The sequence below is a fragment of the Littorina saxatilis genome, linkage group LG6, assembly GCF_037325665.1.
Source record: "Littorina saxatilis isolate snail1 linkage group LG6, US_GU_Lsax_2.0, whole genome shotgun sequence".
Lineage (NCBI taxonomy): Eukaryota > Metazoa > Mollusca > Gastropoda > Littorinimorpha > Littorinidae > Littorina > Littorina saxatilis.
Genome location: NC_090250.1, coordinates 23,518,939 through 23,546,084, shown reverse-complemented (window position 1 = coordinate 23,546,084; position 27,146 = coordinate 23,518,939). Strand labels below are relative to the sequence as shown.

General features: G+C 39.2%; 1 protein-coding gene and 1 long non-coding RNA gene across 2 annotated transcripts in view; one reads left to right on the top strand and one right to left on the bottom strand.

The window, feature by feature from the left end:
• Nucleotides 1-8,339, top strand: part of LOC138968790 (polyunsaturated fatty acid lipoxygenase ALOX8-like) — a 46,282-nt gene extending 37,943 nt beyond the window's left edge. Inside the window, exon 18 of the mRNA XM_070341433.1 lies at nucleotides 4,143-8,339. Within this exon, the coding sequence (XP_070197534.1) occupies nucleotides 4,143-4,257 (115 nt within the window). The 3' untranslated portion in view covers nucleotides 4,258-8,339. The remainder of the gene's footprint in view (nucleotides 1-4,142) is intronic.
• Nucleotides 1-27,146, bottom strand: part of LOC138968794 (uncharacterized) — a 379,269-nt gene that overhangs the window by 108,724 nt on the left and 243,399 nt on the right. The window lies entirely within an intron of this gene.

Here is a 27,146-nt window from a genome sequence, read left to right as displayed (position 1 = left end):
CTTCTGATACCATTTTGGTTGACCTCGCTTCAATGTCAAGGTCAGAGGAGCCCTTCAAAGTTGAATTGTAGACATATTTTGATGTGAGCTTGCCCCTTTAACTTTACTATGGACGATATCTCTTACAAACTTAAACACTGAGTGGGCCTTTGTTAGAATTTCATAGTGATCCACATCTGGCCACATGTCATCAGTGTCAAGGTCACATTGACCCCTATCAAAAATGTGACCAAGACGGGTAAAGAAATCACTATTTAAAAGTGACCATGTGTCTTGATAAAAAGTGTTAAAAAGCACCATTATCCTTTGTATAATTATGTTGAATTACTGGTCTTATGTTCAGTGACCTTGGCCCTTGACTTTGGGTCAAGGTCATATGTATTTTCGTAAGAGAAATGTGTAAAACAATTTGTATCGAATGATGCTATTGACAGTTTCAATTGTTTGACCTTGAATTTCGAGGTCACATAAAGGTGAAAGTCATGTAAAGGATACAGTTAGCATGTTTCAATGTATATTTTATGAACCAGCTGTAAGACAAGTCCTACGGGCCTAACGCTTTCTTGCATTGAAATGCCTTTTCTCTTTTGCCTTCTTCTACGGTACCCCTTGGTTATAGAGGATCCAGCTCTGTATACTTGGTTTTACTAAGTGCCTGTCTATAACAGCGAAGGGTGAATGTCGTAAACCAACTCACTGCGCACAACTTGCTTCAAGGTCAAGGTCACAGGGGACATAAAATAATGTTGTTCAAAAACAGTAAATTTTCACATTTTCACAATTTTCTCCCACGTTATTGAGAATGACGACCTTAGCTACAAGTGTTATTTAGGTCAAAGCAAGCCCTATCTATTGATACCAGTTTGGTTGACCTTGCTTCAAGGTCAAAGTCACAGGGGACCTTCAAAGTTGGATTGTATACATGTTTTGAAGTGACCTTGACCCTGAACTATGAAAAAAATCTTTCAAACTTCATAATTGTGTGGGGCACATGTTATATACTGATATTGAGCCACATTTAGTCACATATCATCAAGGTCAAGGTCACTTTGCCCCTTATGAAATGTGACTGAAACGGGCAATTGAATCACTAAAAGTGACAATGTCTCTTTGTAGAAAGTGCCAATAAGTATGTTTATGCTTCCTATGTCTTGAATTGATAGCCTTGTGATGTGTGACCTTTGATGATCTTGACCTTGGCCAAAGGTCATGTGTAATTTGGTAGGAAAAATCTGTTAACCAGTTCTAATAGTGTACAATGTCCTTGCCAGCTTCAGTTGTTAGACCTTCACCTTCAAGGTCACCTGAAGGTCAAGGTCACTTTAAGACAAAGGTCAAGCATGAGAGTCGCATGGGCTTTGCTTTGTTAAGATTTTTTACCAAGAGACATGGATTTCTTTACCCGGCTTGGTCACATTTTTCATAGGGGTCAATGTGACCTTGACCCTAACGATATGTGACCAGATGTGGCTCACTATGAAATTCTAACAAACGCCCCACTCAGTGTTTAAGTTTGTAAGAGATATCGTCCATAGTAAAGTTAAAGGGGCAAGCTCACATCAAAATATGTCTACAATTCAACTTTGAAGGGCTCCTCTGACCTTGACATTGAAGCGAGGTCAACCAAAATGGTATCAGAAGATAAGGCTTTCTTTTTCTTGTATACCATACAAAACTAAGCCCGCTGTTTTTAATTTGTTTTCCAGAAAACTGGCACAATGTGAAATTTTGCAGTTTTTAGACCACATTCATTCTCCCTGTGACCTTGACCTTAAGGTAAGGTCAAGGTTCTCAAGTATCTTTTTTGAGCTCTTGGGGTCATACAACATTTTGCAACATTTGGTGTTTCTTCACTTCATAGCGTTGGAGAAATATCCAAAGGTAATGTTCAGTACAGACAGATAAAGACGGGCAACGGACAACGGCTGGACGACCAGGGTGAGTATGTACGCTCACTTTTGCTACACATGCGAGTAGCGGCTATTATCCGTTGTTCACAAAACATTCCTATATAATGTTTGGAAACAATGGTAGGGATAAAAATCAACCGTTTCCAACTGTGCCAAAAAATCAAAAAGACGCGTTCTATAACGGTCAAACGGTCCCTTAACAGACTTGGGCGGGGTCATCTAACGGTTGGCAGACAGCACAAACACCCTGTGACTGCTCGCAAGGAAAAAATAAATCTGGATGGCAGTATGGCTACAACTACGTCGTTTAGTGTAACCATAACCCCTGAATGTATGAACAGCAGAAAAGGCTGTCTTTGACGTCACTGTATAATAAGAAGCACAAAAGGGATTTTTTGGAACTTTCTCTTGGTTGGAGACAAACATGTCCGCAATGCATTCGTGCATCAAGCTATCCATGCAGTCGTTTATTGTTGATTCTTTAGCTCCTCTATGGCAGGGGGATTTTCAATTTGTTTTCCTTCAATTTCACTATGGGAGTTGTTCTTAACATACGTTTGTTAAGAAAATTTTGGCTGATTGTAAAACAGCTGTAATATACGGCAGTCCAGGTTGTCCTTCAACTGTAAAAATGAAATAATGCTCTTTAAAGTATCATTTACAACAGTGGTGGCTGTTTTCACAAGTATGCTACAAAAAACACGACAATACATAATACATAAGGAAAAGCCCTATGTTTGGTCAGTTGGTGAGATAGGTAAATGTTATTTTTGTGTGACAGTTCTGATGGTTTTCAAAGGGCTAATTCTTTGCTTTTCGACATATGCCCAACTGAAAACGCTTTAGCAACTCAAGTGCACACGACAACCATCTAAATAGACTACATGTTCGCAGAAAACACAATACTGAATATAGAGGGAAAAATAACGGCTCTTTTTAAAAGCACTTTTAGTAGTGAAGTACTTTTAGGATTGTTTGGAATTTTTTACCAGCAGACACCCTTTTACTGCTGAGTGTCTTAGTATTGTAAGATGTGTGATTTGAATTTTGGTTTAAAGGTGCCTTTGGTTTGAACACCCCTACCCCTACGAGGCAGAAATACAAAGAAATAGAAGGAAATTGAGCCTACTTGGAACCAGACTTTAGTATGTTCCCATGGGGGGATTCACGGTGCGAATGACACTGCGTCAGCTTTTTCATTTATCTTTAGTATTTTCTTCAACTTTAACTTTTAGGACCATGTATGAGGTTGTGGCAAGCTAAATACACAACACGACGACGTCTCGGAAAAATAGTAAGGATTATATAGGGAAAAACAACAGTGTCAGTTAAAGTCCGTTTTGAAGGTGTTAGTGGTTGGGGATTTTGAAAAGCATCAGACATCAGGCAGATACAATCCTTTCTGCGTGTTCTGGTGCAGAAAGAGTTTTCAGTTTATACATTGGGGTGACCAGTAGATACCATTTTACAACCATACCCCCAAACGACATTTACAGAGCCCAAAGAAGGATTTGGGTCAATTTCAAAGCCATTTTTCCGTATGAAGCGCCAACTTTATATGAAAATGTGTTTAATAAACATCAAAGGACTGAGGTTGAACTTTCTGATAAGGGACATTTTAAACCTAGTCATTGTCACTTCAACGTTGTTCTCTAATATGCCTGGACTATAAACTCGCGTATAGTATGGAAACAGTACTGTGGTCTGGGATGCCGTTTTCAGTATTCTCAGCGTTGAAGAATTTGTAAAGAGAAGACACGACAACAGCAGGAGAAATAAAAGTCGTGTGTGCATTTTGGGGCTTTTGGAGGGACGATTTCGAGTTTGAATCCGTTCTTGCACATGCTCCAAAGCGTGTAACATACAATCTTGCACACGTTTGCTTTAGTAGTGGCAAAGAAGGAAAGCGTGTGACATATCATGTTTTCACATGCAAACGTTGCTAAATGTTACCTATTTTGAATCGAAACCTTCTCGTTCAAACATAGTGGCTTCACAGAGGTCCATTAACTTATGCAGATAATGTCTACCATGATCGGGTTAAATAACAGCGGCCATAACTACCTCACTATAAAAAGTGTTGGTTTGTATCTTTCTTGTCCTGTTGAACTGCTTTTGTGCAACCTACACAAACTATGTTACGTTCCTCAGTATGAATCGGAATTTGAATATTTTACGCAACATAGCTTAATCTCCCTGCAGTGAAATTATCAAGGTGAAATTATTTTTCAGTTTCAGAGACAACCTGGCCCAAGTGAGCAAGGACATTCAAACAGCCAACTATAGTCGCAAATACCCATACTCACATGTGGACCCCTATGTCGTGCCCAACGCCATCAGCATCTGAGGCAGTGAAAACCTGTCAGTAGTGGTGATGTGGTGGGGAGAGGGTCGAGGGATGTACACTCTTCGTGAAGCAAAGACATCTGTACCATACGGTCCATACACTTGGTTAACAACAAAAACAAAAAAAAGCCCACTTAACTCTCGTAAAATGAATGCAAATGCGAGCAATCGAGATGCTGGATAACACAGAGAGGGAACCGGGGTTCAGAGGAAAAGTTAAGGAAAAGTAAAATAAACATCATTGAACCTCAGCTGAAATAAGAACCTTGACTTGATGATGCCTTGTAAAAGGTCTAACAAATATTTTATTATTATTATTATATGAGTGTGCATGAGTTGTTAATGCTAAAGAATGTGTGTTTTCACAAAAGTGGCAACATGGCGGTGCATGATGCTACTCATGATGTTGGTTACATGGTATCCGGTTCACATCATTTTCCTAGAGAGTGTCTGTGCTGTGAGTCAATTTGTATGTCTTTGGGGCTAGAATTATTCTGGTACAAACAATTTTTGAAAATCTAAATTAATATGATCTGTACCCTTATGCCCAAAATGGAAAATTAACAGATCACAGAGTGAAAAAGTGGAAAGAAAGTGACAGAACCCCCTTCCAATCACATTGTTACCAAGTATCTGGAATGGTCACAAATACTGAGTGTTGTTGTTGTTGTTGTTGTTGTTGTTGTTGTTGTTGTTGTTGTTGTTGTTGTTGTTGTTGTTGTTGTTGTTGTTGTTGTTGTTGTTGTTGTTGTTGATGATGATGTTGCTGTTGTTAATGAAATTGGTGGTGGTGGTGGGGTCTGTTATTGTGTTTTTGTTTTGTTTTGTTTTTGCTTTGAACTCTGTTTTATTTTCTGAGGATCGTGAAGATCTTCAAGTGCTGTGGCCAGGATGTGAAGCATTGCGAGTTTGTTAAAATGTCGAGGGACCTGCCTCGCAAGTGACTTTTTCAATTTGTTTCAAACATTATGTTCATTTACTTGTTGACTGCTGGATAAAAATGCAGCATTATACCGCCTCCAAACTAAGCATTGCAGTAGATAAGTTTTTGGAGTCTGCTTCCAAGCAAAAAAGCTTAACATTGATGGCTGTAGTGTACTGTGTAGATGCCGTAGATGTGTGTCTAAGTACAAAGCCGCCATTGACACGGTTAAATACCTTGCTTGTAGATCATAGTCGGGTAGACCATGGCGTGCTTGTGGTTAATAATCCTACCCTATAGTGGTTATTTTATTTTGTTTCCAAAGCTTAACAACACGGCAAACGCTATAAGGGACATTGAATTGAACATGAACAATGTTGGATCCGCTACCTTCATCCCTCATAAATGATTTAGACCCAATTAAGCTAAAGGACACAAATTGTAAATGTCACTTTACGTACCCGAAAAGTTTTATCTTGAGTTTGATTTGCACTGTTCGTCTCAGTATTTTAAACAGTCTTCATTAAAACCGAATCTGGGTTTGATACAGACTATAAACTATGTGAGTTTTAAGGAAGAATAAAGTGAACCTAAGTATAATGTAAGATGCACACAATATTATTTTGTAACTATTGAACTACCTATTTTGCTTTAATGTAATCAGAGTGATATTTTCTTCTCGTGTTTTGGTTGTTGTTTGCTATCTCTTTTGTCTGATTTGACTGATTGTTTACAATGCTATTGGACTGGCAGTGCTCGCTCTGATTTCAATTTATTTTTATAAAAGATAATATGCTGCTTAGGTGTGTTTTTGCTGATTTGCGCCACGACGACTTTTTTGGAGTCTGTGTTTATTTTGTTGTGTTTTGAAAGTTCTTTTTACAATGCACACAACCTCCTTTGTTCTTAAAAGGTTATCCAAACCGATCAGCAACCAAATGATTTGTCTAACGTTTGAATATGTCATGTGTCCAGTTTACTATCGTGCTTGAACATATGTATACATTCAAATGTCTTACTATGATGTAGAGCGATGGTCTGTATGAAGGGTCAACCGACAACGGCAACCCAGAGGGATTTTTCTAGCTCCATCTTTTCTCAATATACTTGATTTTATCATGTTTGAGCTATGAGCTGTTGCAACCCAGAGAGACTTTTCTAGCTCCATTTTGTTCTCATGTACTTGATTTTATCATGTTTGAGCTATGGTAGAGTTACCTTTTCTTGCAAAACCTCGTACACACATTGTAGGGGTGGGAAGCATTGCGATTTTGTTAAAATGTCAAGGGACCTGCCTCGCAAGTGACTTTTTCAAAACGTTTCAAACGTTATGTTCATTTACTTGTTGACTGCTGGATAAAAATGCAGCATTATACCGCCTCCAAACTAAAGAATTGCAGAAGACAAGTGTTTGGAATCTGCTACCAAGCACAAACGCATAACATTGATGGCTGTAGTGTAGATGCCGTTGATGTGTGTCTAAGTACAAAGCCGCCATTGACACTGTTAATTACCTTGCCTGTAGAGCATAGTCGGGGAGACCACGGCGTGCATGTGGTAAATATGCTTGCCCTGTAGAGGTTATCTTATTTTATTTTCAAATTTAAACAACACGGCAAACGTTATTAGGGACATTGAACATGAACAATGTTGGATCCGCTGCCTTCATCACTCATAAGTGATTTAGGCCGAATTAAGCGAAAGAACACAAATTATAAATTTCACTTAACTTACCCCAAAAGTTTTATCTTGAGTTTGATTTGTATTTTACGCCTCTGTATTTTGGACAGTCTTCACTAAACCGAGTCTGGGTTTGATACAGACTATAAACTATGTGAGTTTTAAGGAAGAATATAGCGAACCTAAGTATAATATAAGTTGCACACAATATTATTTTGTTACTATTTTGCTTTAATGTAATCAAAGTGATATCATCTTCTCGTATTTTGGTTGTTGTTTGCTATCTCGTTTGTCTGATTTTACTGATTTTTTACAATGGTATTGGACTGGCAGTGCTCACTCTGATTTAAATCTATTTCATAAAAGATTTAAGCTGCTTAGGTGTGTTTTTGCTGATTTGCGTCACGGCGACTATATATGCGGATTATTATTTTATATTCTGTGTTTGTTTTGTTACGTTTTGAAAGTTCATTTTACAATGTACACAACCTCCTTTGTTCTTAAAATGTATTCCAAATCGATCAGCAACCAAATGATTTGTCTAACGTTTGAATGTGTCATGTGTCCAGTTTCCTATTGTGCTTGAACATGCGTATACATTCAAATGTCTTACAATGATGTAGAGCGATGGTCTGTATGAAGGGTCAACGGCAACCCAGAAGGACTTTTCTAGCTCCATTTTTTCTCAATATACTTGATTTTATCACTTTTGAGCTATGAGCTGTGGAAATGAGTTTTGATGATGTGTAACGTTACAGGTCAAAATCTACACTTGTTGATGACGCTATTCTAATATGTATTAAACATTTGTATCTTTGTCTCCCCCGTGAAAGAAACGGCTCCAAAAGTAGGCATGTCCGAACGTTGTATGCTTTATTATACCTTCCAGAGGCTCCAGCCAGAAAATGGACATTTTTGGCGTTAGTTTACTCTGTTTTTGAGGATATTGAACAAACTTTAGGAAATATTCAGAAGGCTGTCCTGAAAATAACTCCGACGAGTTTGAATGGGTTATGGTAGAGTGACCATTTGTTGCAAAACCTCGTACAAACATTGTATGGGCCAATCACTAGCAAGGAGTGTTTCGGAAACACGTGGAAAACTCACCGGCATAGTAACCCCGAAATGACAGGATTATATTTCTGTTTCAACCGAAAGACTCTTGACGTGAGTCAGTGGAAAAAGAGAGATAAACTGGGGCAACAAATATTTTTTGATTATTACACTACTTGCGCAGATGTTACTGTCGATCCCTGTCGGAGTAACACACAGGCATATTATCTAATGTTATAACAAAAATTAACAATGCATTTAAAAACACGTAAGTGTAGTGTGCGATATAACCTTCATTTTGATTTGACAACAGTTACTAAAAAGCCGTAAACTCATGATTTGTGTCCGTGCATTTGTAAAATGTTTTTTTGTTTTAATTTCCTTGTTCTTTCAAAATACTTCTGGTTGTAATAAAGCGTGTATTTGAAGTGCGGGTTTTCTCTTCCTCCCTCCATCCGCCCCATCTCTCTCTCTCTCTCTCTCTCTCTCTCTCTCTCTCTCTCTCTCTCTCTCTCTCTCTCTCTCTCTCTCTCTCTCTCTCTCTCTCTCTCTCTCTCTCTCTCTCTCTCTCTCTATCTCTCTCTCTCTCTCTCTCTCCCTCTCTCTCTCTCTCTGCGGGTGAGCATGAAGGATAGCAAGAAGGACGCACAAGAAAAGTAATTGTGAAGATTTCAATAAACCACTCAATGAGAATCATATTCTTCACATAAACACTCGACTACATGTAACCGAGTGCCGTAACACTACGATCACCTCGGGAGGCGAAGTGCAATCAAACAGGATTGAAAATGTTAGGGCTAATTTCTTAGCCCTATAAAAACTGTTATGCAAACCCGAAGGTTTCCAAGAACATACAGACAATCGGAAACCACCAGACCCCATCACAAACAGAATTCCACAATCCACCGGTGTTGACTTAAAGGCCAACAACTCGGGTGCAGAGTCTGCTGTGAAAGGAGCGGTAGCCTCCCCTGTCACAATCGCCCCCGTTTGAATAAACTTCGTCCCGAAGTTCCGAACCGGGGGACCACTGTCCATCCCAAGTTCGCAGAATGGGAACAGCACGAAAATGTTCAGTGGTCATATTATGCCATTACCTGAACATATCATGCCGAGTCCCATCCTGCTCGCAGCGCCAGATGTGGGAAGGGTGGGTGGAAGGAAAAGGATCATATAGCACAGGCAGAGGAGCATACAATTTAGACACTAAAGACAGAGGTTGCTTTAACTTATCTCTTATTGCAGGAAATGTAACTAAAAATAACCATTCAGGTAGCTTATCTAAATCAGAAATATTCCAAAACACATACAGACAATCGGAAACCAACAGACCCCATCACAAACAGAATTCCACAATCCACCGGTGTTGACTTAAAGGCCAACAACTCGGGTGCAGAGTCTGCTGTGAAAGGAGCGGTAGCCTCCCCTGTCACATACAAATGAGGACCTTGAAGGGTCTTCGAACTGTGGTCAAAGCTCGTCTCCTAGCGTGCGTGCGTGCGTGCGCGCGAGCGTTGTGTGTGTGGGCGTGCGTGCTGAAAATGAAAAATGTAATTGTTTGTTCAGTGATAATCTCTTCCCGGTGTTTTTTAATTTTTTTTTTTGAAGATATGAAATTTAATGTGGCGTCAATGTTTTTTCACCTCGGTTATCTCCGGTCAAAGAAAATAGGTGTTAAGCAAACTTAAAATTAAAAGAAAACATGCAAACTTTTGCGAATTTTCAATACCTCCCAGCAAACGTCAATTTTACAGATCTTTACAGGCATGGGAATTCTCCTCGGGTTAAAGGATTTCCGAGAAAAGTACACGTTTGCGCGAAAAAAATCCTTTACCGAGAAGAAAAAATTCGAGGAACAAAAATCCAAAAAGACAATATCTGCCTTGTATGACAAATTTCCTCCATAAAATCGTCCCTTCATTCAATAAGATTCCGCTCGCGTGAGTCACTTTTGCAAACAGTACGAAAGAGCCTACAAGTGGCGAACAAAAAGCGGGCGATCGTAATGTTGAACTCAGTTCAGTAGGGTAGTGCCTCCCGCGCGTATTACAATTGCACACTTCGAAAATGATCGTTGGTTACCGGCAATACAAAACATAATTATATTACATTTTCAGTCTTTTTGCTGTATAAAATTCATGAAACATACCCTCTGAATGCGCCAGATTGCACAGATATGTAGATTTCCCCAAAATTCCGGAGCGGGGCATGCCACCGGACCCCCTTAGTTTTCAGAGATTTTTCTTTTCCCATACCTGATTTAACACGATATTGTGACCGCCCGCTTATCTACCCCATATTTTCTTGTAATCACTCCTGTTCATCTCCACTTACAATGGGTGTAGTGGATAAGTTATCGGTATCCTAATCGTAAGATCGTGAGATCAAATCCCGGCCGGCCGCCTGAGTTAGGGTGGAGATTTTCCCGATCTCCCAGATCAAATTGTGTGCAGATCTGCTAGTGCCTGACCCCCCTTCGTGTGTACACGCAAGCACAAGACCAAATGCGCCCGAAAAAGATCCTGTATAGTCTCGGTTACACCGGACCCGAATCAGCTGCGAATCCACCCGAATGCACCTATTCGGGTGCATTCTGGAGTATTCTGTTCTCCCTCCCCGAATGAGCAAAAATTCGGGAGGGATTCTGGAACATTCATGGAGGGATTCGGCTCGTTTTGAAATGTTCACAACCAGCCGAATACCCTCCTGAATACTCCCGAATGAGGCCCCGACAAATTTAATTCGGGCCACATTCGGGAGGTAATCGGCTGGAATTCGGATGCATTCGGGAAGGCATTCGGGACATTCTTGGCAGATTCGGGCGTCTTCGTATAATTCGGAGAGTACGGTCCGAATTATCAGACCCGAATAGCACGAATAGAGCCGAATCTGCCCAGAATGCCCCGAATGCCTCCCCGAATCCGTCCGAATCTTCACCCGAATACAGCTCGCGAAAATAGCGTCGCGCGTGTCTCATTGCCTCTGTTGCAGCCGACGTGATAACATTGAATGACAAGATGTGAAGTGAGTGAGGTGCATGGAGTTGCACAAAATATACCCCCCCCCCCCCCCTCCCTGAAAAAGGGAAGAATTCGGTGATGTTCGGATCCGATTTGGGCTCCATTCGGAAGTTTCTTGGGCCCGATTCAGACGATTCTGGGGCATATTCGAGTGATTCGGTGTCTTATTCGGCGCATTCGGCCATATTCGTCCCGATTCGGGTCGCCATTCGGGTCGTTGTTCGGCTCTATTCGGGTCAGATTCGGTGCTATTCTGGTCGAATGCGGCTTGATTCTGGTCACTATTCTGGTTGGCATTATGTATTCGGGATTCTAAAAATTAATTCGCGTCGATTCTTGCCGATTCCGCTCTGATTCGGGACCTATTCGGCTCGATTCGGGGAGCTCCCCGAATTAGAGACGACAAGGTCCCGAATCCACCGAATCCATCCGATTCAACCCGTATTCGGACAGAATCGGCCCGAATTTATTCGGGAGTATTCGGTTCCTGTGTAACCGGGGCTTAAAGCATGTCGGTGAGTGGGTTATAGAAACATGGAAATACCCAGCATGCTTCCCCAGAAATCCGCGTATGCTGCCTAAGTTGCGGGGTAAAAAGGTCACACACGTAAAAGTCCACTCGTGCAAAGACATGAGTGAACGTGGTTGGAGCTTCGGCCCATAAACGAAGAATAAGATCTCCACTTGACATAGTCTGGCCGACGTTTTTCTTTATTAATTGAAATAAGAAAAGCTACTTTTATATTGTGTGCTGGAAGCAAAATTGTCAAGGACGAAAAACAAGAGTCGTATTTTATTGGAACGTTTTATTTATGACACACAATAAACCAAACCCGTAACATTCACTGTACTTTGAACCAGTTATCTTGTAAGTGGACAGACAGACAGACACGTATGACACAGATTATGAACTGATCTACCGTTCTTACTACCATTCTTGATTTGTGATTCTACATTGTGAAACGTTGGCAGTCTATTTGTTTGTTTGCTTTGTGTTTGGTTTTTGTTTGGTTTTTAAAGACGATTTATAATTATTTTCTTCTTTTGAAATAATGTGTTTTTGACTTTCGCGGTTTGTGCCCTGTACACGTAAATGTTCCAAGACCAAGAGGAATCATCGTCAAGTTCATGTTTGAAAAGAGACCTACGCTCAATGTCACATCTTAATATGTTCGTTTGAACTGTCAAGCTTCTTAAAACTGTCACGCTTATATGACAGAAGCTGACCATTGATTGCAGTGAAAAATAACCGTACGCCTTTAAAAAAAAATTTAAAAAGAGGGGAAAAAATTTTTTTTTAAAAAGAAGAAGAAGATCTCCACTTGACCCCCTCCCCTCCCCTCCCCCCCCCCCCCCCCCTCATACAAACACACTGGGGAAATCTCAGCACAATGTTGAGTTAATAAGAGCATTATGAAAATTATTGTTATGGCAATTGCCGCAAATAATTTCTGATTTTTTGTGCGAATGCCGCGCCAATGGAGCTGGAATGACCCATCTTTGCTTTTTTTGAGAAAAGTTAATGGAGATCAGGTTTAAATTCAGAAAGACTTGTATCTTGGCAACAGCACAATCTTTAGCTATCGACTGACCGAACGGAGATATGTAGATGTGGTAAGGTGTCAGCTCTGTCGAAGAAATTTTATGTGAAGAAGAATTTATTTATTCTCAAAATCGAAAAAGGTATTGTGTGTTGTTTGTTCCCATGATAAATGATTGATGTGCTGCATAATAGTTTTGTTGATAAAATAATGCTGTTTCTAGCATTGGGACTAGTGATTCACGCGGCTTGGTTTGCGGACTACTTCAGTTATGGCTGACTTTGAATGGAATCGGTGACTCATAAGCACTGTTGTGCCAATCTTCGATCATAGAAACGTTTTTGAATTCACTCGATTGCCATTCAGTTAGCTTCCTTGCCCTTTCTCTATCGGGATAATCTCAGAGCTTTTGCTGCAGAGTGTTCGCCGACAAAATTGGTCACTCCCCTCCCCCCGTTTCTCTGTCTCTCGTTATATCGCTCGCTCTCTCCCTACCCACCCCGCCCCCTGCATGTGTTGGTATGATCAAACAAGTGCACGCTGTCAAGCCGTGACACGAAGAGTTTTTGTTAAAATAAAACCACACCATTATAAACCTTTAGTCTAGTTTTTACAAGTTGTTTGTTTTGACTGGGTTTGGGCTTTTTAACACAATGAAAAACACAATCCCTAAAGCCAGGTGCATTTCTAACCAGCTAGTCACCAGTCTCAACGACGCAATCTTTCTTCACACAAAAAGTCGGTGACTTTGGCCGAACTTTACAGAAAGAGTGTCCCTGCTGAAAGAGGTTTTTTTATTGGGAAAAAAACACACATTTCGCCACCCTGACATGCCATAACCCGAACAAGTTTTATTCATGACCTTTCATTCTTTTGTCGTTGATTTTTGTTGTGTAAATTGCACCAAAGGGAACTTCTGCTTTTTGTCGGCTCCTTTCTTTGACGGGATCTAACAGGAAGTGCGAACTGGCTGACACTGAGACGAGCAAAAAGGTCGATATAATTATATAACAGATATTATTGGACTTCAGACAATGGTGATCATTGGTTTAGCAAAAAAACAGAATAACGAACAGACAAACATATGCATACACGCACACCGGCATAGAAAGATACACAGCCACACACAGACTCTTATGCGCCACACACACACACACAAACACACACACACACACACACACACACACACACACACACACACTCACGCACGCACGCGCACATATGTGCATGGCTTTGTGTTTATGTGTGTGTTCGTTCGTTAGTGTGTGTGTGTGAGTGACTGCGTTTTTTCTTACCAAAACATTATAGCTTTGTCCCCCGCGGCCATAAGCCAAGAAAGTCACGTTCACGACAAAATCATGCAGAAAGTGACAAGCCAGTATAGCGCAGTAGCGTATAGCCCTTCACGGGAAAGCGCTTTTTTCTATTCTTTTCAACTTTCTGAGCTTTTTTTAATTCTATCTTTAGATATACTACGTATCTATAATTAACCGGATGAATGAAATTGATTGATGTGCAAGTTTAACAGGATTCGTTTTTGTGTGGCTGACTTTCAAAGTGTGAATAATATCAGTAATCGGACATGTATTCCTTGACATTATGTATCTAATTTCGGAACCCATTTATCATATTTTAACATATTAAATGTTGGTTCAATTAAACTTAAGGGACATGAATGCATTGAGTTTACCTTCTGGGGCGAATAGCTCAGAGTTTGGCTTGTAAATATTAAACGGCACTCTGCTTCATCCGGTTTGTGAATGGAATTATGTAAAAATCCAATATCAAAACAACGTGTGTGTGTGTGTGTGTGTGTGTGTGTGTGTGTGTGTGTGTGTGTGTGTGTGTGTGTGTGTGTGTGTGTGTGTTGGTGTGTGTGTGTGTGTGTTGGTGTGCGTATATATATATATATGTGGAGGGGTGCGTGTGTGTGTGTGTGTGTGTGTGTGTGTGTGTGTGTGTGTGTGTGTGTGTGTGTGTGTTTGTGTGTGGTTGTGTGAAGTGACCGATTCCCAGAAAACTACAGGAGAGATTCTCATGAAACTTATGATACACATTCTTCGAGACGATATCCCCCAACAGGTTTTTTCTTACTTTGTTTCGATAAATGACTTTGATTACGTCATATGCGACATTTAGTGAAAGTTGAGGCGGTACTGTGACGACCTCACTTTTCAACCAACATTATTGACATTTTCGTCAAGCAATCTTTGACTCAGTCTAGACTGTGGGATTGCATTTTAGCTTGTTAACTTATTAAAAATCTAGTAATGGGTTTGTTCATTACAATTCTAGATATTCTTCATAACCTTTAAACTTAAGTAAACAAACACCGTGATATCAAGTGAAACATGTCGTTCGTTGGTATTCATGACTGTACGTAAGTCTTTTACGATCTATCACACGGATATTCTCGATCCGACTTACAACCAGGAAGTTACTCGGTTTTACCAGGTGCACAGACGATTCCTTGTTTTCTGTGTGGTTTATTTTAAGGACACGAACTCTTTTAAAGTAGAGCAAAGCCATTCATCGTGGACCACCGCGGTGTTAGCCTTGGTCGGGTCATTGTTCATTTGGCAACAGTTTACCCCCGATTATTTTAATCGGAATGCATAAACAAGTGACAGTAAACTCTGTCAGTAATCCGAGGGTGAGTAGGGGGGGGGGGGGGGGGTGGGGGGTTGTTAGAGAAGAACAATGAAGAGGTAGTGACTCAAACGTCGTCTTGGAATTTCAGCCGGTCAAGGCTAACCCAGAATTCCTGAGTGATTGTCATAAACTCTTTGGTCCACACATATTTAAGTTTGTTTATTTGCTATGTTTTTTGGGGTGTGTTTTGTGTTTGTTTGTTTTCCTGGGGAAGGAGGGATATCTTTGCCCATTTCTCAATTTTGTGTCTCACCTGAGTTATGGGTGAGTCTTAGAATTCATCTATTTCAGTCCGTCCGTGGAAAAAAAACGTTGAGGTTATCTCGGATGTTTTTCTAGATACACCTTTGAAACTTTGCACACTTTTAGGGTTTGGTTGACCGTCGTCAAATTTTGAGGTCACAGCGGGGTCATGTTTTTTTTTAATAAGAACTTAACGTAAAGGTTACCTCAGATGTCTTTGAAGATAGAGCTTTGACACTTTACACACTTCTAGGGTTTGACAATCTTCCGACTTGACCAAAGTTTGATTGACCCTCGTCATGTTTTGGGGTCACAGGGGGTCATATTTGATTCCAATAACTCATTACTCACGTTATCTCAGTCGTTTTTGAAGCTAGAGCTTTGAACACTTTGAGAGTTTGATAATTGCCAACATGAGCCTAGTTTGGTTGCCCCCTGTCACATTTTGAGGTCAAAGTGGGGTCATATTCGTAAAAACTTCACGTTGAGGTTTTCTCATTTATTTTAGAGCAAAAGCCTCCAAATTTCACACAAATGTAGGTGTTGATAAACAATAGACATGACCAAAGCTGGCTTGTTTTCGTCATATTTCAGAGTCACAGCATGAACATGTTTGCTGGAAATTATTGTCACTACTGAAATATCAACTGAGCTATCAAGAATATAAATGTTGACCTCATCAAGCTATGATGTCATTATTTGATTTGGACACAGCTTAGTGAATGTCTGGTACTTTTAGTCTTGGCTAGACTGTTAGTGATGACATCATATTATGATGTCATAGTTTTAGGAATGAGGTCACGCAAGTATCTGAGTACATGTTTTTTCTTGGCAAGCCAAAGAATAATTAGGTCAAGAAAATTATGGTTCTTGTAAAAATAAAAATAAAATAATCTCCAAAATGTAGAGGGTATTGAGTATGAGGCTGACGATGGTGTTGGGAAGGAGGTCAGGGTGCTTTCCAGTTTGTATATGTGGGGACGTGGGATATTCTCAGGGTTCAATAACAGAATGGTTTGATACAGGTGACATTAGGATACATGTTGTGTCAATAAGTCGGACGTGAATGTTCTCTTGAACATTATTTTGAGAAGTTGGAACAGCATCTTTGTTATTATTTTTTTTTTGTTTTTTTTTTTTTTGGGGGGGGGGGGATGGTGGTGAATATATATACAGTTTAAGATATAAAAAACAGATCTGATAACAACATGTCTTTAAAAAGGAGTCTTAAAAACGGGGTGAACTGTCAGAGTGTATGAATAGAAAATCTGAGAAAACTGGGTCTTGAAAGGGCGGAAGGTCTCATCAGGGACTGGGGTTTTAAAAGGGAGGGAGTCTTCTATGGGGTAGGATGGTTAGGGAAGGGGGGGGGGCTTAAAGATAAGTTTGCTTGTTGACTGGTTGTTTTTAAACCTTCTAGAGGATCATATGTATCTGGTGGTTGTTTATAAAATATTAACTCTTAGTATTAATGCGTGTATTGTATGATGAATTGAATTCGATGTTTTAATGTGTATTGGGTTTAAAAGTCCTAATGTAGTATTATAATACAGTATGCCTGTTGTTAGTTGTTTAATGTGTTGCCCCACAGTCTATGTTACATCTTCGGTCTGTTTTAGATCTGTACGCTTTTATGTGAGTTCTGTTTTATTGTCAGACTTGTTATGTGTAACTATGTGTCTATTACTTATCTTACGTGTTTTTTTCATCCTTTTAAAAACAATTTTTCTGGATTATCTTATATAACTATAAGTGGTCGTTGTCTATGAATTGTTTTTAATGCTTGTATGTTATTTCTTACGAGAACACTTTTTATATGTAAAATATTAAATTTTAATGTCTAATGTAAAGCGCCATGAGACTGCCATTCGGCGGTGAACAGCGCTATAAAAGAATGTTTTATTATTATTAAAGAGGAAGGAGTACGTCTTATTTTAAGGGAAAGGGGGTGTGGTTGTAATAAGAAATGACGAAGGAGAGTCCTGTAAGCACTTGCTTTTCTTGCTAAAGACGTTTATTAGGCTTGGGGCACTTTAAAATGGTTTTTGCACACACTGGACGGTTAACTAGCTTTGGATCTCAAGATGAACTTGCTTTGAGAAGGACAGTGTCTTTGAACAGCATTGTTTCTGTGTTTCATTAATAATCCTGCACATTGACTATTAATGTTTGGACGAAAAGCTTGAATCGACGAGTGTACCAGGTGAGCGGGTTCTAAGGGAAACTTCAAATAGCTGTTCATTTCAGGAAACGACATTTATTTTCCTGTCGTGATAGCTAGTCATCCTGCTATTAACTCTTTTTGAGTCATTATGACTGTGACAACTTTTGAATGAAACATTTAAATTACCAATTTTCGAGAAAAAAAATCATCAATTGAACAACAATGAATGAGTGTTGATCATTCAACTACTGAGTTGTTTCTATTTGAACAACTTCCTGCCTGCATATTCATGGCCAATGGGATTTCTTTCCGTGAAGACACCCGGGCCAAAACAAAGGCATGAGAACTCAAAATTGACATTTTTTTAAACGAAATGTTTAGACAAAATAATGTAATTGGTTGACCAATCCGTTCAGGTTTTTACATTGGAAAAGCGCACCCCCCAATTGGTAACATACGAAAACTTGACAGCCTGTCTATTTTCTGTACAGAGAGAAAATTGTTCATTGGATAACGTGTACTTTAATCAATCTCAGAGACTTATTCTACAACACCAATAACAACAACAACAACAACAACAACAACAACAACAACAACAACAACAACCTATCGACAAAAATAATAAAATTTAACAACAACAACAACGGAAAAAAACATCACACTTTAGGTAGGGACCAACCGGATTGTTGATTGCTGGTATTTTGTCAGGTGAAAAGATGCTTCGATTCCACATAAAGCCTGGATGCACTCCATATACGTTGGTCCGTATTGGTGTTGTAGTAATTTATTCCGGTGCCTGTGAAAACACACGGAGCCTTTTATTATTAGTCTCTTCACAACTGTCTGTGCATTGGCTACAACTGTTTTTCCTTGGCTGCGACATTTTTCTTGAGTGGTGTTAGTGTTGTGTTTTACTCTGTACCCTGAACGCCAAAGTCTTCCCCACTCCTATACCTTCGCTGCACCACTTTCCTCTAAAACTCAAGACTCAAAGACTCAAAGATTTTACTGTACTTATAAAAACCAGGCGGTGTCAGGCGGTTTAAAACACTTGAAAACATCTCATTTATTAACGGTTCAAAATTGAACTAAAAAGATCCAAGACTTTCCAAGCAATCACTCACGGATACAGACACACACATACACACGCATAAGTAAACACAAACTCACACACACACACACACACATACGCACAAACTCACACACACACACACACACCGTGACACACACACACACACACACACACACACACACACACACACTCTCTCTCTCTCTCTCTCTTTCTCTGTAAGTTCTCTCTCGTATCCTTTTTATATTTAGTCAAGTTTTGACTAAATATTTTAACATCGAGGGGGAATCGAAACGAGGGTCGTGGTGTATGTGCGTATGTGTGTGCGTGCGTGCGTGCGTGTGTGTGTGTGTGTGTGTAGAGCGATTCAGACTAAACTACTGGACCGATCTTTATGAAATTTGACATGAGAGTTCCTGGGTATGAAATCCCCGAACGTTTTTTTCATTTTTTTGATAAATGTCTCTGATGACGTCATATCCGGCTTTTCGTGAAAGTTGAGGCGGCACTGTCACGCCCTCATTTTTCAACCAAATTGGTTGAAATTTTGGTCAAGTACTCTTCAACGAAGCCCGGGGTTCGGTATTGCATTTCAGCTTGGTGGCTTAAAAATTAATTAATGACTTTGGTCATTACAAATCTGAAAATTGTAAAAAAAAATAAAAATTTATAAAACGATCCAAATTTACGTTTATCTTATTCTCCATCATTTGCTGATTCCAAAAACATATAAATATGTTATATTCGGATTAAAAACAAGCTCTGAAAATTAAATATATAAAAATTATTATCAAATTTTTTTTTCGAAATCAATTTAAAAACACTTTCATCTTATTCCTTGTCGGTTCCTGATTCCAAAAATATATAGATATGATATGTTTGGATTAAAAACACGCTCAGAAAGTTAAAACAAAGAGAGGTACAGAAAAGCGTGCTATCCTTCTCAGCGCAACGAATACCCCGCTCTTCTTGTCAATTCCACGTGTTCTGTGAGTTCGACAGCTACTTGACTAAATATTGTATTTTCGCCTTACGCGACTTGTTATATTTAGTCAAGTTTTGACTAAATATTTTAACATCGAGGGGGAATCGAAACGAGGGTCGTGGTGTATGTGCGTGCGTGTGTGCGTGTGTGTGTGTGTGTGTGTGTGTGTGTGTGTAGAGCGATTCAGACTAAACTACTGGACCGATCTTTATGAAATTTGACATGAGAGTTCCTGGGTATGAAATCCCCATACGTTTTTTTCATTTTTTTGATAAATGTCTTTGATGACGTCATATCCGGCTTTTCGTGAAAGTTGAGGCGGCACTGTCACGCCCTCATTTTTCAACCAAATTGGTTGAAATTTTGGTCAAGTAATCTTCGACAAAGCCCGGACTTCGGTATTGCATTTCAGCTTGGTGGCTTAAAAATTAATTAATGACTTTGGTCATTAAAAATCTGAAAATTGTAAAAAAAAATAAAAATTTATAAAACGATCCAAATTTACGTTTATCTTATTCTCCATCAATTGCTGATTCCAAAAACATATAAATATATTATATTCGGATTAAAAACAAGCTCTGAAAATTAAATATATAAAAATTATTATCAAAATTAAATTGTCCAAATCAATTTAAAAACACTTTCATCTTATTCCTTGTCGGTTCCTGATTCCAAAAACATATAGATATGATATGTTTGGATTAAAAACACGCTCAGAAAGTTAAAACAAAGAGAGGTACAGAAAAGCGTGCTATCCTTCTTAGCGCAACTACTACCCCGCTCTTCTTGTCAATTTCACTGCCTATGCCGTGAGCGGTGGACTACGAGTATACGGTCTTGCTGCGTTGCATTGCGTTCAGTTTCATTCTGTGAGTTCGACAGCTACTTGACTAAATATTGTATTTTCGCCTTACGCGACTTGTTTGTAATTAAACTTAAAATTGCTCAGTTGTAAACTGTGTAGTACATCTTAAATTATATTATCTTAAAAGTACATATGAGTAAATGAAATCGTTGCACTCATCAACAATTACTAAATAATTACCAACACTTTCAACCCATCAGACCAATACCAGAGTATTCAATCAAAGTAATCCTCGCGGACGAATAAATATACATTCTTGTTATTATCCAGAGGCCTGCGCACACATACCGAAACAGACACATACACACACCGAAACAGACACATACACACACCGAAACAGACACATACACACACACACACACACACACACACACACTTCTAGACTTCTAGAGAAATGAAAATGTAATGCAAAATGAAAGAATGTGGAACATTAGACGCTGCTTCTTCTTTGGAGCCATATTTTGCCAGCAAATGTCAGCCATTCAAAGTGCCGTTTGTTCATTATAACCAGGCAGAGCTTCCCATCAGTGAGCTTTAGAGAACTGGCGGTGGTTCAATTAATCGTGCGGTCCAAGAATCTACAGCACCGGCCCCCGTAGCGCAGTGGGTTCGAATCCCATCAGGGTCATGTGTTTCGGGCTACGGCTGGCTCCTACCCAGAGTGGAAGTGCTATGGTTCCTGGGATCACCAGCCGGGTGTCATTCACTTAACGAATGCAACTTTGAGGGTGCTCAGGTTCTGTTTACCTAACCAACACCGCAGGTGCGGCAGTTCTCGGGCCTGGTTGACGCCAGGGTATATTATGACAGTAAGCTTAGAGTGCTGCCCTGTCACGTAGTCTCAAACCAAATTGGAAAACCAAAGCATCATCATTATAATTATCCTCATCTCATTAATCCTCCAAAATGATAAATTGTCCTTGCTCTTGTGGCCCTTCATGCCCGGAGCTCTCATGGTGACCTTGGTCTCAGTGTTCCTGTTCGATCCTTCCCTGAATAGTAGTTCTGCTGTCAGTCTTCAACGTGTGACGTTCTGGGGGGTCGACGGAGGGACGTGGTGGCGGTCTGCTCTCTGGAGGGGACGCTCACTCAGTATGGCTCCGCGACTAAACAGTCAATGTCTTTAGTAGGGGGCATAGTAGGTAGTGGGCTGCGTCCGTTAGCTCGGGACAGACCCACTACTGAACACCATCGAAGTGACTCAGCAGAAGTGCAGTGTGATCTTCCGAGGGTAGCCCACCGCAGCGACCCGACATCCCCCCCTGGAGCGTCTGTAAAATCGACAAGTCTGGCAGCGGAACGAAATTCAGATGTGGATGGAGCAGTGAATGCAGGGACGGGGCGGCGTGATATGAGAGCACAACGGGACAAGGCGAAAGACGAAAAAAAAAAATCTACAGCACATGCCCAAAGTTGACCATAATTACCACACACACTAACAGATTTGTACAATCTAAACAGTTCTTGACACAATTTCGTTTGGAAAAAGAAGTTTTTGTTGAAAATCCAACATTTGGGCATGCAACTCTAACCAAATGGTTGCTTTGAAGTGATGGCGATTCTGTGAAAACGCTTCAGTCAAACTTTCAGAAATCGTCATACTTTTAGTCACAATTCATGCATACATGTTTGACAGCACAAGATTTCTTGATCTTGTGTTTTGTAGAGATTTCGATAAAACTGAAAAGAAAGAACCATAACAGATCTTTTATTTTCAATACATGCCGCAATTATTACGTCATTTGTACAACGACGTCACGGCATTGACTATTTTTTAATGACGAGTCAAAACTTCAAGTAATTATACACCGTTAGTTTTGCTCAGAGTTTATTCAGCAAAAATGCATTGTGAGCACAGTTATGTGTATTTTAATTAGTCAGTCGGCTAAGGACCGTTTTGGTTACTTTTTGGCGTCACGTTAGCAAACACTTTTTTCTGATAGATTTTAACACCACAACACTAAATCGAAAGTTTTGGGGCAATATTCCAAACCACCGGTGAGAAAAACGTTGGTTTGTGTGTATGTTTTCCTTCTTTGGCGTTACTATTCTTGTTTTGAGGGTTGGGTTCATAAAACGGACATAAAACTTAAACCGCTTGACAGAAATTATATAACTGTAAATCATTCGAAAGGGAAGGCATTCATGTACACGTTTGTGCCACTTAAAATGACGTCATTATCTGTTTGTTTTTGTGAAATTGACAAGAAGAGCGGGGTAGTAGTTGCGCTGAGAAGGATAGCACGCTTTTCTGTACCTCTCTTCGTTTTAACTTTCTGAGCGTGTTTTTAATCCAAACATATCATATCTATATGTTTTTGGAATCAGGAACCGACAAGGAATAAGATGAAAGTGTTTTTAAATTGATTTCGATAATTTAATGTTGATAATAATTTTTAATTTTTTAATTTTTAGAGCTTGTTTTTAATCTAAATATAACATATTTATATGTTTTTGGAATCAGAAAATGATGGACAATACGATGATTGTAAATTTGGATCGTTTTATAAAAGAAATATTTTTTTTACAATTTTACGATTTTTAATGACCAAAGTCATCAATTAATTTTTAAGCCACCAAACTGAAATGCAATACCGAAGTCTGGGCTTTGTCGAAAATTACTTGACCAAAATTTCAACCAATTTGGTTGAAAAATGAGAGCGTGACAGTGCCGCCTCAACTTTCACGAAAAGCCGGATATGACGTCATCAAATACATTTATCACAAAACTGAAAAAAACGTCTGGGGATATCATACCCAGAAACTCTCATGTCAAATTTCATAAAGATCGGTCCAGTAGTTTAGTCTAAATCGCTCTACACACACACACACACAGACACACACACGCACATACACCACGACCCTCGTCTCGATTCCCCGCTCTACGTTAAAACATTTAGTCAAAACTTGACTAAATGTAACAAGTCGCGTAAGGCGAAAATACAATATTTAGTCAAGTAGCTGTCGAACTCACAGAATGAAAGTGAACGCAATGCCATTTTTCAGCAAGACCGTATACTCGTAGCATCGTCAGTCCACCGCTCATGGCAAAGGCAGTGAAATTGACAAGAAGAGCGGGGTAGTAGTTGCACTAAGAAGGATAGCACGCTTTTCTGTACCTCTCTTTGTTTTAACTTTCTGAGCGTGTTTTTAATCCAAACATATCATATCTATATGTTTTTGGAATCAGGAACCAACAAGGAATAAGATGAAAGTGTTTTTAAATTGATTTGGACAATTTAATTTTGATAATAATTTTTATATATTTAATTTTCAGAGCTTGTTTTTAATCCGAATATAACATATTTATATGTTTTTGGAATCAGCAAATGATGGAAAATAAGATAAACGTAAATTTGGATCGTTTTATAAATTTTTATTTTTTTTTACAATTTTCAGATTTGTAATGACCAAAGTCATTAATTAATTTTTAAGCCACCAAGCTGAAATGCAATACCGAAGTCCGGGCTTCGTCGAAGATTACTTGACCAAAATTGCAACCAATTTGGTTGAAAAATGAGGGCGTGACAGTGCCGCCTCAACTTTCACGAAAAGCCGGATATGACGTCATCAAAGACATTTATCAAAAAAATGAAAAAAACGTTCGGGGATTTCATACCCAGGAACTCTCATGTCAAATTTCATAAAGATCGGTCCAGTAGTTTAGTCTGAATCGCTCTACACACACACACAGACACACAGACACACAGACACACGCACATACACCACGACCCTCGTTTCGATTCCCCCTCGATGTTAAAATATTTAGTCAAAACTTGACTAAATATAACAAGTCGCGTAAGGCGAAAATACAATATTTAGTCAAGTAGCTGTCGAACTCACAGAACACGTGGAATTGACAAGAAGAGCGGGGTATTCGTTGCGCTGAGAAGGATAGCACGCTTTTCTGTACCTCTCTTTGTTTTAACTTTCTGAGCGTGTTTTTAATCCAAACATATCATATCTATATATTTTTGGAATCAGGAACCGACAAGGAATAAGATGAAAGTGTTTTTAAATTGATTTCGAAAAAAAAAATTTGATAATAATTTGTATATATTTAATTTTCAGAGCTTGTTTTTAATCCGAATATAACATATTTATATGTTTTTGGAATCAGCAAATGATGGAGAATAAGATAAACGTAAATTTGGATCGTTTTATAAATGTTTATTTTTTTTTACAATTTTCAGATTTGTAATGACCAAAGTCATTAATTAATTTTTAAGCCACCAAGCTGAAATGCAATACCGAACCCCGGGCTTCGTTGAAGAGTACTTGACCAAAATTTCAACCAATTTGGTTGAAAAATGAGGGCGTGACAGTGCCGCCTCAACTTTCACGAAAAGCCGGATATGACGTCATCAGAGACATTTATCAAAAAAATGAAAAAAACGTTCGGGGATTTCATACCCAGGAACTCTCATGTCAAATTTCATAAAGATCGGTCCAGTAGTTTAGTCTGAATCGCTCTACACACACACACACACACACGCACGCACGCACGCACACACATACGCACATACACCACGACCCTCGTTTCGATTCCCCCTCGATGTTAAAATATTTAGTCAAAACTTGACTAAATATAAAAAGGAGGAATAATTGCAATCACACACACACACACACAGACATACGCACACACACACGCACGCACACACACACGCACGTACTCATACACACACACACACACACGCGCGCGCGCGCGCACGTACGTACGCACGCACGCGCGCACATACACACACAGGCACACACACACACACACACACACACACACACACACACACACACACACACACACACAAAGACATACACAAACATACCGACAAAATGACAGACATACACACAGTGAGACAAACCGACACAGAAACCCCCACACATGCACGCACGCACTTATATACGCAAACAAAGACGTAGATATGCTTATAGAGAAACACTTACGCAACCAAAAAAACACGCACACAAACACACAGACAGACAAACTTCATTCTTGGTAGAGAAATGCATTTCTTTCTGTATTGCTTTCTCTTTAAGTGCACCTACCTCGCAGGGAGAGAGAGAGAGAGAGAGAGAGAGAGAGAGAGAGAGAGAAAGAGAGAGAGAGAGAGAGAGAGAGAGATAGAGAGAGAGAGAGAGAGAGAGAGAGAGAGTGAGAGAGACACACAGACAGACAGACAAAGACACAGAGAGAAAAAGATAGGCAGACAGAGGGAGAGACAAACAGACGAACACACAGACAGACATAGACAAACACACAAACAAAGACACACAGACAGACTTCACTATTGTATGTGCAAGTAATTTTGTTAAACCACACGTTACGTTCACCACTGAACGTGAAACCATGTAAAACGTTACTATCTCAGATAACGGCACTGACGCTACCGGAAATAGAATTTATCAGTGAAATTCTACCATCAATTTAGTAATCGATGCGATGTAAATTATCCTAAAACTGTGGTATGATCACGACATCGTTTAGCATTTAGGATCAAATGGTGCCAATGTGTACACAATGCACTAATCACAGACAACAGTTATACACTTTACGTACATGTAACTCTCCAACTGACATTGTCTGCCACTTGAAACAAATGACTTTCGAAGGAAAATTAACTCCAATATATAAATATTATGTATGATTTTTAATAATTACTTGCACTTTTTGAAAATTAAGCTTTTTCTACGATAAGGTGTTTACCCCCTAAATGTATAAGTCATCCGGTAGAAAAACCGGAAGTATCGTGTACTAAGCATATGTATATGTTTAAAAAGTTAATTGTGTTAATGTAGAACATCTTGCCTATGTATATGTTTAGGTTTTGAATACTTTAGGGGAAAACCATAGCCATTATTCATTCATCTTCAACTAACACCCCTAATCTCAGGGCACATTTTGTTAGTGGGGGTAGGGTTTCAATCAGTCAAAAATCACTTTCATTCAATATTTTCTGCCATTTCAAATACATACACGTAATTGCACAATTTCTTAAATTTTAAGATGCTTTAACTGACTATACCAAGAAAACCTGCACTTTTTGTAGAATTAGTTTTTTGTCCATGATTTATGTTTAAAAATGTCAATTTTTACGACAAAAAATGCTAACGGTTGCCTCACCAGAGGACACGTACCAACGACGTGAATCGTGTCTGCCAATTAAAATGCATATATTTTGAAATAAGGGGAATCATAACATATTTCACTGTAAAGTGTCTCACTCTAATACCTTCTGGGTTCATTGTGTATTTGGTTAAGTGAATTGCAGATAAGTTTTTTTTGAAAATGAGAGCTCTACATATATTTTATTAAAACTGAAACTGGTGGAGTGAAAAACAGACCTGTTTTGAAGAAGTCGTACTAAAATCATTTATGGGCTTGAACTTCACAGTTTGCGTGTTATCTTTTAAAGAAAACCCGTTTTCATCACTAACAATGACCTAATTTACACATACATATCGGTCGGTCATAGTCGCGTTTTTTTTTTTAGAGAGGTAGTGTACAAAATGTCGTTTTGTACGTTTAAATTACATGTCCATTATTTTAGTCATATATCAATCAATAAATAAATGCGCATACTTTTATTAAACGTTACTTTCACTTTAAGATCGCTTCTAACATTTAGTATGATTTCTGACAAATGCACGCTATGTAATAAATTGATAATATTATGGACGCCATGTGGTAAAACCGGAAGT